Below are 14,802 nucleotides of genomic sequence, written 5' to 3' on the forward strand. Positions count from 1 at the left end.
TTTGGCCCAAATGCCCCCCCAAGTACATGCGCATGCGCTAAGTCCATTACCAGCCTACGATATGCCTGAGGTACCAGTACCTGTTCTACCACTTCCCCACGTATTTTCTCCACTCGGTACAACAAATCTTGGTTCAGCTCAAAGCGTGGCAACACTGTAGCTGCCCCAGGTTGTTGGGGTCCCCCATTAACAAACAGTACATTTTCTCTGGCCCGGGCCAAAGTAGGGTCTCTGAGTTGCGCTGTACCAAAATTGTCACCTGCTACATTCAAGTCTGACAACTCTGGTCCCGGCGGCAAGTCTTCCACCTCTCCAGCTAATACTTCTATGGGAGAATTCTTCCCCTCCTCCACCGAAGGGAAGGTTACCCCTACCGTCAGCACTTCTTCCTCCGGGCCATCAGGTTCATGCCCTACTTCTGGAGAATGTAACCTGGTTGCCTCTGGTGCCGGCAGTTGCTTCGTGGGTGGGACAACAGATGGCAACAGCACAGAAAATAAAGGAAAGTCTCTTCCAATTATCACTTCATAATGCAGATTAGTCTCAACCCCCACCTCGTGGCACTGCCTTCCCGCTGGCATGTTTATCACCACTAGTGCGGTGGGATAGTCTTTTAAGTCCCCATGTATACACAACACCCCTATTTTCCGACCCGTATACTTGCTGGTTTGCATCCAGCTCGCTCGTTACAAGACTCCCTGAGTCCAATAGGGCCACAGCCGCCTTCCACTTCAACCCGACACAAATGTTCCATATTGGGACCTTTCGGGGTGCCTACTGCACACATCGGTTTGGCATAGTGAGACTGGTGGTACCCAAAGTTTGTGTCCATGGGCTCAGCCAGGTGGGGGGCAATGAGCTCTCATATGACCTGGTTCCTGGCACCGCCAGCAGATTATGGGGCTCCTTACTTCCCCAGATAAGTCCGGAGCGGCCTTCCTGGGCTCCGCTTGCCGAACCAGGGGTGGAAACTTAGGGAACCTTCCTGTTACCTTCCGGGGAGTCCCTCCCTGTAGCTCTTTGGTAGCCCCATACCTTTCTATGAGGTCTATCAGTTGCATGGCATTAGTAGGGGATGCCTGTACGACCAATGTCTGGAGGGAGGGGGCAAAGCCCTCCAAAACTTATCAGTCACTGTGCAGTCCAGCATGGCCATGGGGGGACAACACCTCAGGCTGCAACCACTTTCGTAACAGGTGCATCATGTCGTAATACTGGGACCGAGCCGGCTTGGAGGGGGTAAACTCCCACTGGTGTACCCGCTGGGCCCGAACTAACACATTTACCCCAAGACGTGCCAGTATCTCAACCTTGACGACCATGTAGTCCGCTCTTTGCTCTGTGTGTAGGTCCTGATATGCTTTCAAAGGTCCTGGGGACAGAAACGGAGCGATGATTTCTGCCCACTGGTCCCAGGGTAGCTTCTCTCTCTCAGCGACTCCTTCGAACATCTCCAGGTACGCCTCCACATCGTCTGACTTCTCCATTTTGAGAACCGCTGTACGAACCGCTTTCCGAACATCATGGATTCCCCGGTTAGTTCCTTTTGTCTGCACTGTCGTGATATGCTGTATCAACAGCTGATTGGTTTCCTGCTGCTGCTGCATAGCCATGATCCACTGAGAGAGCCCCTGAAGTGCCACCAAAGCAGAACCCCCCATAAGTGATCCCATTTTACAAACTACGCCTCTCAACTAATTTATCTTGGGGTGCGGTGATCATATTGACACCACAGGTGGGTCACAGAAATTTATATCATTGTGCAGTGAAGAAAAAAATAATAACATTTTTACCGCCAAAATTTTGTTTTAGCCTCAGATTTTAGATTTTCACATAACAAGTGGGTAAAAATGGCACCAAAATGTGTTCCACAATATCTACCTAATACCCCCATATGTGGCTGTAGAGTTAGCCACACAGCGAGACTCAGGAGTGAAGGAGCGCTATTTGCCTTATGGAGCACAGACTTTCCTAGAATAGTTTGTGGACTCCATATACAGATGTCCTAAGTGCTAGAAGAGCATAATACCTCCCTCAAGTGACCTCATTTTGGAAATCATACCCCTTTTGGAATTTATCTTCAGGTATAGTGGCAATTTTGACTCCATGGGTGTTTTCCAGAATCAAGCAGTGGTGGATGTTGCTGAGTGAAAATTGTAAACTGTCATTGTAGTGACCAGTGCTCTGTAATGACCAGTACCCTGTAGTGACCAGTAAGTTATGCCCACCTCATGCTTCTGGAGACACGCACCCATAAATTAGGCAGGCTCTCATCGCTACAGAAATGCCAAACATGTGGTCATTATATGTGGTTTAGGCACACTGGGACTCAGAGGGGAGGGGGGAATTTGGATTTAGGAGTACAAAATTTGCAGAATTTCTTTTGAAGGGTGAGGAGCCATTTCGCTTTTCCAGAGCCTTTGTACTACCTACAACGTGTAAGCCCCTAAATTTCCATTAACAGATGACGATCCTGAGTGGGGACTTGCTTTTCTTTGTGGATTGAATGAAGCTTTTACTGGGAACATTTTACAAAACGTTTGGGATCACATTTATCTTGCACTCTACGCTGAGCCCTTACATTGTGGTTTCCATCTAAATTTCTGAGTGAAGTGATTCAGATGAAACCCCTGAGGGATCCAATCAATATAATGAGGCAGCAGAGTTACTCTGGACTGTGTCTGGCCTCTGTTCAGGGCGGTCCTGAACAAAACTATGGCTGACTGCACTTTCATGTACGCCTGAAAAGATGGACACCGCCGTATCATAGGCCAGACGGCGTCCACAGTTCCTCCATCTGCCTCCATATAGGGAGTCTTCCACCAGGGGTTTCGTTTGAATCACGTATTTCAGAAATTTAAAGAGCTCAGTGCAGAGCGCAGGATAAATGTGAGCCGAGCCTTACTGTGACAGGCAGAATGAACAAATCAATAGCAGGTGAAGAATTGCTTTTATTTATTTTTTTACACCGTTCTTCGTGCAGTATAAGTGATTGGCCGACTTTATTCTTCAGGTAGGTGCAATTACAGTGTTACCAGATTTATATCAGGTTTTTAAGTTTGGCTGCTGTCACACACTAAAAGACACTTTTTATTGCAAAAACTAGCTTTTGCAACACCAATTTTTCCATATTTTAGCCAAGAGAGTCATGTGAGGGCTTGTTTTTTGCTGGACAATTTGACGTTTTTATTGGAACCATATTCGGGCGCATGACATTTTTTGATTGCTTTCTATTCCCATTTTTGGGAGGCAGAATGAACAAAAACCAGCAATTCAGGAATTTTTTTTTTTTGTAAAATTGATAAGGCAGCTTTATTCTTCGGGTCAGTACAATTACAGCAATACCACATTTATATATTTTTTATGTTTTGGCTCTTTTACACAATAAAAACGATTTTATAGAAAAAAGTATTATTTTTGCTTCGCTTTATATGGAAAGGTATAACTTTTTTATTTTTCCGCTGATAGAGCTGTATGGCAGATTGTTTTTTATGGGACAAGATGACATTTTTAGCGGTACCATGTTTATTTATATTCGTCTTTTTGATCACGTTTTATTCTACTTTTTGTTCGACGGTATGATGATAAAGCATTGTTTTTTATTTTTTACGGTGTTCACTAAAGGGGTTAACTAGTAGGACAGTTTTATAGGTCGGGTCGTTCTGGACGTGGCGATACTAAATATGTTTACTTTCTGGGATTTTACTTTCTGCATTCTGATCACAGTTATAATGTATAGAAAAAAAAGCGTGAGCATTGGTACATCTTATCGCCTGTCAGCCCTGGAGACACAAGTTTGTTAAATCATGCGCATTGCATGATCTAACTAATTTCCTACTGTCTGGTGACACAGATGTCGTCATGACAACATCGGGTCACCATTGCAACAATCGGAACGTCGTGGGGTCTCCGATCCAAGGGCAGAGTAGCTTTCTTCCCTCTGCCTGCTCCCAAAATCCTGCGTTCGATCGGAGCATTAAAGGGGTTAAAGTTCCGGTAGCTGGGCAGGACCACTCTTGGCACTGAGTGCTGGGTGTCAGCTGTCAGAATCAGCTGACAATCGGCAGCAATTGGGCAAGCACAGCGTCTATGCACACAAAATCATCTAGACATATCCATACGTCCCAGGTCGGTAAGTATCAGGCCACAGGGATGTGTGGATACCTCTAAGGTTGGAATGGGGTTAATGCAGTGCGCCTGCATCTATTATTTAAATTAGATTACTTGCATTTTTTCATTGTGTTTTTATCGCTGAGTTTTTTGTCTGTTGTCGTTATGTCAGCTTAAAATACAGGGGCCTGTTTTTTATAGTTCCTGGTATTTGACTTTGACAAAACTTTGAGTCATGTGTGGATTACATGAAGTTTTGAAGTGTTTCCACACAAAAAAACCACGTGTGCCGCTTACCTGCAGATTTTCTGCATCTGATGAAAGTCTATGGGAAAAAGCTGCAAGTAAAACTCAAAATGTCCGCAAGACAAACAGACTAGCTGAGGATTTGTAACACGCATCACAGATCCATTTACGGTAATTAGAAAAAGGTACGGCGGGCAGGAGATTTCTATAAATCCCATCAACTTTCCTGGAACCGTAAGACGCTGTGATTTTGAAGCAGCGAAAATACGCAGGGTCAAAAAAAAAAAAAAAAAAAAAATCACCAAAAACTCCAGGTGGTCACACAGCCCAAGAAGTAAGCCCACTTAGCTATGTATTGATTACATGCACATGATGGAGCTTTAAAAATAAAGAATAATAATAATTATTAATATGACATTGTACTGCTGCACTGATAAGATTTCAGCATCCTGACAGAGGAGGGCAGTTCCCAGAATATTTACTGGGGATATTCCATTTCTGTTCTGTAACCTTGTCTGTGCGTGCGGTACATCGATTACTCCAAACTGGATCAGCTGCTCATCATGACCAATAGCAGATAGTATTTTCTAGTAGGAGTCGCCCATTTCTTTTGTTTTTAACTATAACATGACAGCCAAACAAACAGGGCTACCGTTGTATTCCGATATCCCATCTACCAGCCCATGGAGATAAGGTTAGTCAGGATTAGGAGCTGTTTTCATAATATGAAACTGTGACAGGTGTTCCCACTACCGGCCAAGAATGAGCCTGCCAGTGGAAAGTTCAGTGGCGACTGCCATTGGTTTCCAGCAGTTCTTAGATTTCCGGTGTTTCGGTTGCACTTTGTAAGCAGAGGTTAGACTTAACACCTTCAGCACTAAAGTGCAGTTTACAGCACCGTATGACTGAACATTGTATTAGGCCATGTTCACACATTCACTATTTGTAAGTCAAAACCAGGAGTGGAACAATCAGAGGAAAAGTATAATAGAAACACGTCACCACTTCTGTATTTATCACCCACTCCTGGTTTAATACTGAACGTGGCTCTAAGGTAACAATTTTGTGTGAAATTTGGAGATACCACTTGTTATATTAGTCGTGTCCAGTTATATTCATCTTGTTTCATATAAATAAATGTATTACAACTTTACATATTCTAAGATTTAAAACCATAAATAAACACACACACAGATATATATATATATATATATATATATATATATATATACACACACACAAACATATACACAGAGTGTTCAAACTAGAAGTTTACATACATATATGGCATCATGAGAAAAGAAGATTATGTAGTAATACTGAAGCAACATATCAAGACATCAGCCAGGAAGTTAAAGCTTAGGCGGAAATAGGTCTTCCAAATGGACAGTGACCCGAAGCATACTGCCAAAATGGTAACAAAGTGGCTTAAGGATAACAAAGTCAATGTTTTGGAGTGGCCATCACAAAGCCCTGATCTCAATCCTTTTGAAAAATTATGGGCAAAGCTGAAAAGGCAGGTGCGAGCAAGGCGACCTACAAACCTGGATCAATTACACCAGTTTTGTCAGGAGGAATGGGCCCAAATTCCAACCAACTAGTGTGAGAAACTTGTGGAAGGATATCCCAAACGTTTGACCCAAGTCATTCAGTTTAAGGGCAGTGGTACCGAATACTAATGAAATGTACGTAAACTTCTGACTTTGCAGTAAATAATAAAAATGCTTTCAAACATTCTCTCTCTTTCATTATTTTGGCATTTGGCAAATATTAATAATTATGGTAATCCTGATTGACCTAAAATGGGAAAGGTTTATTCTGATTTCATGTCAGATATTGAGAAAAACACACACTATATAAAAAGACATACATGCATGTAAACTTCTGATTTCAAATTATAGAATATATATCATATAAATCCTGGAGTGGCCCTTTAATATATTTGGGAGCTGTAGTATTCCAGTAGTTACTGCAAATTTAAAATATGTGTTAAAAAAAAAGCCCCTGACAAACACGCTGCTGACAGTCTTTGACAAACGCTAACAATTAGCACCCTAATTTTCCACAGCTCACCTGTCTCACATGGCGTTTCAGATGCATGTACACACTTTGCCCGGTCTTCCTGTAATGCCGTTCCACATGTTCACTTCCAAACCCAAGGAACGTGCTCATACACACGTATAGACCTCCTTCAGAAAGCTGAGCGAAAAAGAAAAATTGAAATGTGAAGCTGAGAAATATTATGAACGACAATATCATATTGTAAGAAAATCTGTTTTTGACCCTTAGTTAGGTATCAAATTCCCAGGAAAGCAAGTTCTGGAGCCTCCAGCAAACAGCAGTAATATATCTGGCAGCAAGTGTTCATTTTTTCTGTAGCGCCATCACAGGGGAAATGAAGCATTACATATAGCCTATTACTATCTGTGGGTTTTATAATTATTATTATTATTTATTTATATAGCACCATTGTTTTATAATGCAGGTCAATCCAAAGAGGAGTAGCAGATTTAACCCCTTTACCCCCAAGGGTGGTTTGCACGTTAATGCCCGGGCCAATTTTTACAATTCTGACCACTGTCCCTTTTTGAGGTAATAACTCTGAAACGCTTCCATGGATCCCGGTGATTCTGACACTGTTTTCTCGTGACGTATTGTACTTCATGTTAGTGGTAAAATTTCATTCATATAACTTGCGTTTATTTGTGTAAAAAATGGAAATTTGGCAAAAATTTAGAAAACTTCGTAATTTTCCAACTTTGAATTTTTATGCCCTTGAGGCATGCTCATTCTTTGTGGGGAATCGCGGGAATTCCGCACACATTGGAATGCATTGTTCTGCTTACTTTCCGCATGTCGCTGCTATGCCAACCATGCGCAAAGTAAGCCGAAAATGTGCGGATGGTACCCAGGGTCTGAAGGAAAGGAGATTCTCCTCCAGGCTCTGAGTACCATATCCCTGTAAAAAATAGAACTAAAATAAAAAATCTTGTTATTCTCACCTTCCGGCATCCCACGCAGCGTCCCCAGGCCTCAGCGATTCTCCCGGCAACTGCCGTTCCCAGCGATGCCTTGCAACAATGACCTTTGATGACGTAGCAGTCTCGCGAGACCGCTACGGTGTCGCAAGACCGCTACGCCATCAAAAGGTCATTGTTGCAAGGCATCGCTGGGAACGGGACTTGCCGGGAGCATCGCTGAGACCTGGGGACGCTGCGTGGGATGCCAGAAGGTGAGAATAACATGATTTTTTATTTTTTTTTATTTTGAACATTATATCTTTTTATTATTGATGCTGCATAGGCAGCCTCGTAGTAAAAAGTTGATTACACTAGTCAAACACTATGTTATAGATCGCTTGGAAAATGCTAGTATTCTGCAAGCTAATTACGCTAGCAAAAGGCTAGTTTTTCGCAGGAAATACGCATGAATTATGCATGCAGATTTCTCGCGGATTTCCCGCAGCAGGGTGTTGCGGAATTGCCGTGGAAACTTCCGCTGGAATTCAGGATGCGTGCTCATAGCCTTAATCACAGAGATATGGCACACAAAAAACTTAATAAATAACATTTCCCACATGTTTACTTTACATCAGCACAATTTTGGAACCAAAATTTTATTTTGTTAGGAAGTTATAAGGGTTAAAAGTTGACCAGCGATTTCTCATTTTTACAGCATTTTATTTTTAGGGACCACATCACATTTGAAGTCACTTTGAGGGGTCTATATGATAGAAAATACCCAAAAGTGACACCATTCTAAAAACTGCACCCCTCAAGGTGCTCAAAACCACATTCAAGAAGTTTATTAACCCTTCAGGTGCTTCATAGGAATTTTTTGAATGTTTAAAAAAAAATTAACATTTAACTTTTTTTGCACAAAAAAAATACTTCAGGTCCAATTTTTTTTATTTTACCAAGGGTAATAGGAGAAATTGGACGGCAAAAGTAATTGAGCAATTTTTCCTGAGTACGCTGATACCTGATATGTGGGGGGGAATCACTGTTTCGGCGCATGGCAGAGCTCGGAAGGGAACGAGAGCCGTTTGACTTTTTCAACGCAAAATTGGCTGGAATTCAGATCGGACGCCATATCACATTTGGAGAGCCCCTGATGTACCTAAACAGTGGACACCCCACACAAGTGACCCCATTTTGGAAACTTTACCCCCCCAAGGAACTTATCTAGATGTGTAGTGAGCACTTTGAACCCCCAAGGCCTTCACAGAAGTTTATAACATACAGACGTACAATTAAAAATCATATTTTTTCAAAAAAAATTATTTTCACCCCCAATTTTTATTTTCCCAAGGGTAACAGGACCCCAAATGTTACTGTTCAATTTGTCCTGAGTACGCTGATACCCCATATGTGGGGGTAAACCACTATTTGGGCGCATGGCAGAGCTCGGAAGAGAAGCAGCGCCATTTGACTTTTTTGGCTGGAATTGAGAGAGGACGCCATGTTGCATTTGGAGAGCCCCTGATGTGCCTAAACAGTGTAAACCCCCCACAAATGACAACATTTTGGAAACTAGACCCCCTAAGGAACTTATCTAGATGTGTGGTGAGCACTTTGAACCCCCCAGTGCTTCACAGAAGTTTATAACGACCGGGTGTGAAAATCGTATTTTTTCAACAAACATGATCTTTTAGTCCCCATTCTTTTTATTTTCCCAAGGGTAACAGGAGAAATTGGACCCCAAGAGTTGTTGTACAATTTGTCTCGAGTATGCTGATACTACATATGTGGGAGAAAACTACTGTATGGGCACACGTCGGGGCTCGGAAGGGAAGTAGTGACGTTTTGGACTGCAGACTTTGATGGAATGGTCTGCGGGTGTCATGTCGCATTTGGAGAGCCCCTGATGTGGAAACCTCCCACAATTGACCCCATTTTGGAAACTAGACCCCCAAGAAACTTATCTAGATGTGTGGTGAGCACTTGGAACCCCCAAGTGCTTTACAGAAGTTTATAACATAGAGCCATAAAAATAAAATTATATTTTTTCCACAAATGATATTTTTGCCCCTAATATTTTATTTTACCAAGGGTAACAGGAGAAATTGGACCCCAAAAGTTGTTGTGCAATTTGTCCTGAGTAGGCTGATACCCCACATGTCGGGGTAAACCACTGTTTGGGTGCATGACAGAGCTTGGAAGGAAAGGAGCACCGTTTGACTTTTTCAACACAGAATTGGCTGGAATTGAGATCAGACACCATATTGCATTTGGAGAGCCCATGATGTGCCCAAACAGTGGAAACCCCCCAATTCTAACTCCAACCCTAACCCCAACACACCCCTAACTCTATCCCTAACGGGAAAATGGAAATAAATACATTTTTTTTAATTTTATTATTTTTCCATAACTAAGGAGGTGATAAAGGGGAGTTTGATTTACTATTTATGGCGGGTTTTTATGTTTGGCAGCTGCAATACACTAAAAGACGCTTTTTGTTGCAAAAATAGTTTTTGCATCACATTTTGAGAGCTATAACTTTTCCATATTTTGACCCACAGAGTCATGTGAGGTCTTTTTTTTTGCGGGACGAGTTGACGTTTTTATTCGTACCATTTTCGGGCACGTGACATTTTTTGATCGCTTTTTATTCCGATTTTTGGGACGCAGAAAGAACAAAAACCAGCATTTCATGAATTTCTTTTGGAGGGGCGGTTACACCGTTCTGTGTGTGGTAAAATTGATAAACGGGTTTTATTATTCGGGTCAGTACGATTACAGCGATGCCTCATCTATATCATTTTTTATGTTTTGTTGCTTTTATACATTAAAAACAATTTTATATAAAACAATAATTAATTTTGCATCATTTATTTTGTGAACTATAACTTTTTTATTTTTTCGCTGATGACGTTGTGTGGCGGCTCATTTTTTGTGGGACAAGATGACGTTTTCAGAGGTACCATGTTTATTCATATCCATCTTTTTGATCGCATTATTGCACTTTTTGTTCGGCGGTATGATGATAAACCATTGTTTTTTGCCTATTTTTTTAAGGGGTTCACTGAAGGGGTTAACTAGTGGGACAGTTTTATAGGGCGGGTCATTATGGCTATACTAAATGTGTATTTTTATTGTTTTGTCTTTTCTTCTATTTACAAAGAAAAATAATTTTATTACAGAATATTTTTTTTTTTGGAATTTTTTTTAAAATTATTTTTACATGTGATTTTTTTTTTACTTTATTATTTTGCTCCAGTGTGGGACATCAATGTGAGGTGTCAGATCACTGATCTGACACTTTGAAGTGCAGTGTCAGATCAGCGATCTGACACAGGCACTGCAGCAGGCTTTCTAGGCGCCTGCTCTCAGCAGGCACTGAGGAAGCCGCCTCCCTGCAGGTCCCCGAAGGCCCCCGCGGTCATCTTAGATCCGGGAGCCTGCAGGGAAGGAGACCCCCAAAGCAGCGCAGCACATCGCGCTGCTCCGGGGGTCTCAGGGAAGCACATAGGGAGCCCCATCCCTGCGCGATTCTTCCCTAATCCCCTGGTACACTGCGATCATGTTTGATCGCAGTGTGCCAGGGGTTAATGTGCCGGGGGCGGTCCGTGAATGAACCTGGCACTTAGTGCCGGGTGTCAGTTGTGATAATCAGCTGACACTCGGCCGCGATCAGCAGCGCTCCCCCCCGGGGGCGCCACTAATCGCTATGACATACTATCCCGTCCTTGGGAATTAAGTCCGAGCGCACATGGACGGGATAGTACATCATATGGCAGAAAGGGGTTAAACTGTGTCAAAGAGACAAGGATTCTGAACAGAAGACCCCCTCTAAGGTATCACAGATTCCATTACTTTTGATGAGACGTATAGAGCTGCTATTCGGACAAATACGCCTAGTGGGGGCGCACTCCCAGACCCCAGACACAGCATACTACAGCAAGTTGTCCACATTCAGTAGGAGTACATGCCTGAAAATGATGCATGTTCGCTCTGTCGGGACCATTACAGTCTATGGACCCGTCAGCACATACGTCCGAATCCCATTTTGAGGGGGGTTCAAACATGAGCCACTGAACGGGTGCCAACATGCAGCGTGAAAGAACCCGAAGATGCTGCAGTTTTTGACAAGTGGATGGGATTTCTCGAACTCTTATGCCCACTGTGCTTTGTGGCTTTATTTTTTTTTACGCTGCGTAAACTGATCTGCAGTCTGTGTTTCAAATTCACAAAGTGCCGATTTCTCTTGTGAGTACACCGAGGTCTATGTCTGAATTTTCCCATAGACCTGCATTAGAAGCGTGGTATCCTCACATGACTATCACTAAAGTCTTGTCAAAGCCAAATACCAAAACTAAGCAGCTTTATTTCATCAGTTCAAGATCGGGCCAGTTACCCCCGTTCCTGACCAGGCACATTTTCAGGTTTCAAAAGCTGTAAAAAAAAAATTCTACTTCAAATATTCAAGGTGTTTTTGCATTTTTTTAATGATACTGTGTATTGGGCTGCATTTTTTGCTTTGATTGTCATTTCATTTTTTTTGCTGATATTAGTGGAAAAATTATAAAAAAAAAAAAAAAGCTGTTTATCCATAACCACTAGAATTACTAAAGTATATAAAAAAAATAATGTGTCCCCATTCTGTAACATATATTTACTTTTATATAGATACCGTATATCGGACAGGTTTCTTTTTTTTTTTTTAAGGGGACAGTGTTAGTAGCAATTTGGATTGACAGTGGCATCCCCCCCCCTCCTTTTATTAAAAATATTGTGTCCCCATAAAGGCCTAAAACACATTTGAGGTGGACATCTAAATACTTTTGTTTAAATTTTCATCTTATTTCCCTTGTAACTGGGGCTAGAATAAATATAACACATAAAGTCACCTAGCTAAGGCTGGTTTCACATTTGCGTTTTTTAGCGCTGGAAAAAAACGCATATGTGCGCATGCGTTTTTTCCCCTATATTTAACATGGGTGCGCATACCTGCGCGCTTGTAAGCGCATGTATGCGATTTTCATGCGCTGCGTTTTTTTGGGGTGTGCGTTTGTATTTTCCAGACGCAGCATGTTGCATTTTTTGGCCCTGCAAAAAAGCGCATGCGCACATATGCGCACGTTTTGCGCTAAAAAAGGCCATTATAGCCTATGGATGCGCATATGTGCGCACTGGCATGCTCATGTATGCGTTTTTTTGCATATGCGTTTTTTTTTTTAACCATGGAATTTAGGGGTTTGGGTTAGAGTTAGGGTTAGTTAAGGGGGTTTAGGGTTAGGGTTAGGGTCAGGGTTAGGGTTGGGGTTTGGGTCAGGGTTAGGGTTAAGTATGGTTTGGTTAAGGGTTAGGGTTAGGGTCAGGATTAGGGTTAAGTATGGTTTTGTTAAGGGTTAGGGTCAGGGTTAGGGTTAGGGTCAGGGTTAGGGTCAGGGTTAGGGTTAAGTATGGTTTTGTTAAGGATTAGGGTCAGGGTTAGGGTCAGGATTAGGGTTAAGTATGGTTTGGTTAAGGGTTAGGGTCAGGGTTAGGGTTAGGGTCAGGGTTAGGGTTAGGGTTAAGTATGGTTTTGTTAAGGATTAGGGTCAGGGTTAGGGTCAGGATTAGGGTTAAGTATGGTTTGGTTAAGGGTTAGGGTCAGGGTTAGGGTTAGGGTCAGGGTTAGGGTTAGGGTTAAGTATGGTTTTGTTAAGGATTAGGGTCAGGGTTAGGGTCAGGATTAGGGTTAAGTATGGTTTGGTTAAGGGTTAGGGTCAGGGTTAGGGTTAGGGTCAGGGTTAGGGTTAAGTATGGTTTTGTTAAGGATTAGGGTCAGGGTTAGGGTCAGGATTAGGGTTAAGTATGGTTTTGTTAAGGGTTAGGGTCAGGGTTAGGGTTAGGGTTAGGGTCAGGGTTAGGGTCAGGATTAGGGTTAAGTATGGTTTGGTTAAGGGTTAGGGTCAGGGTTAGGGTTAGGGTCAGGGTTAGGGTTAAGTATGGTTTGGTTAAGGGTTAGGGTCAGGGTTAGGGTTAGGGTTAGGGTTAGTTAGGGTTTAGGGTTTGGGTTAGGGTTAAGTATGATTTGGTTAAGGGTTAGGGTCAGTAAAGTCATGGTTTGGGTAGTGTGAGGGGCCACCTAAAAATGTTGGAAAAAAACGCAAACGCGGTAAAAACGCACTAAAAACGCATACAAACGCATAAAAACGCTGCGTTTTTTTCATGCATGCTCATAAAAATGCTTGAAAAAAACGCAGCAGTTGTATGCTTTTGTATGCGTTTTTTCAATGCGTTTTTTTGCGGGAAAAACGCGCTGCAAAAAAAAGCAAGTGTGAAACTAGCCTAATATACTAAAATCCACAAAATTGAGATATATATATAAAACTGATCAGAGTGGATTATATTGTTAAAAAAATATATAAAATTCAAATATTTATATATGATACTCCAGTTCCTCCACCGCACTTAGTGCTGGTCTGCCTGGCAAATAAATCTATAAGATGAAATTCAAAGGTCTTCTAACTTTTCTTGAGAACTAGGAATGCTACCGTAGGTATTAAATAAGAAAAGAACTACATCTAAATAGAATATTGCATGGGGACATTATGCGCCGCAGCCCCGATACACAACACTTATATCACAAGAAGGTTGTTGATGCACATTTGAGCCAAATCCCTATTTTAATATGTGGCGTTATTATAATCCTACATTGATCATGGGATTTTTCAGTGATTGGGGCAAGGCTCAAGTGTCATAACAGCCACATGCGAGTCCCAAAAACGTGAATGTCAACACCGCTTGAACGACGCCGGCACGGGAGGGTAGTATGTGTTTCTACTTTATCGGGGCCAAACATATACACAGTATACACAAGCAGCGACGTGTCCACTTAAGCTACCAAGTTTAGTAATGGATCGCATCTACTTGTATTGTATGACTGCTGGATATGAATCATGAACATTTCTTCTGTGTTAGAGGTGCCGCTGTTTTGGTACTAATGTGACTCAGACATTTCCAAAGTGCACCAATATATTCTAAAAGTAACCTGTCATGTGATTACCCTAAAATGGGCTCAGTATTCATTGTACAATACAAGATTAAATGTCAATGTAACAAGGTGTCATTGATCAGTCCAAGGCTCTATGTACAGAGCACCGAGCCTACGTTTATTGTACACTGGTAAAAACTTCTGACATATGGATTACACATAAGATTTGATTGAACTAAAAGTGCAGTTTTGGCCTCTGCTAGACAAGTATGCATCTCATAGGCGGATTATACAACCTCTGGCAAAAATTATGGAATCACCGGCCTTGGAGGATGTTCATTCAGTTGTTTAATTTTGTAGAAAAAAAGCAGATCACAGACATGGCACAAAACTAAAGTCATTTCAAATGGCAACTTTCTGGCTTTAAGAAACACTAAAAGAAATCAAGAACAAAAAATGTGGTAGTCAGTAATGGTTACTTTTTTAGACCAAGCAGAGGGGAAAATTATGGAATCACTCAATTCT

The 14,802-nt window shown here is 41.9% G+C and overlaps 1 protein-coding gene across 1 annotated transcript in view; it reads right to left on the bottom strand.

The window, feature by feature from the left end:
* USP13 (ubiquitin specific peptidase 13) overlaps window positions 1–14,802 on the bottom strand; it is a 212,011-nt gene that overhangs the window by 152,255 nt on the left and 44,954 nt on the right. The window contains exon 2 of the mRNA XM_073578782.1: window positions 6,430–6,555. Coding sequence (XP_073434883.1) covers window positions 6,430–6,555 — 126 coding nt within the window. The remainder of the gene's footprint in view (window positions 1–6,429; window positions 6,556–14,802) is intronic.

This window comes from Dendrobates tinctorius, unplaced genomic scaffold (genome assembly GCF_039654945.1).
Source record: "Dendrobates tinctorius isolate UK_male_01 unplaced genomic scaffold, ASM3965494v1 ptg000060l, whole genome shotgun sequence".
Classification (NCBI taxonomy): domain Eukaryota; kingdom Metazoa; phylum Chordata; class Amphibia; order Anura; family Dendrobatidae; genus Dendrobates; species Dendrobates tinctorius.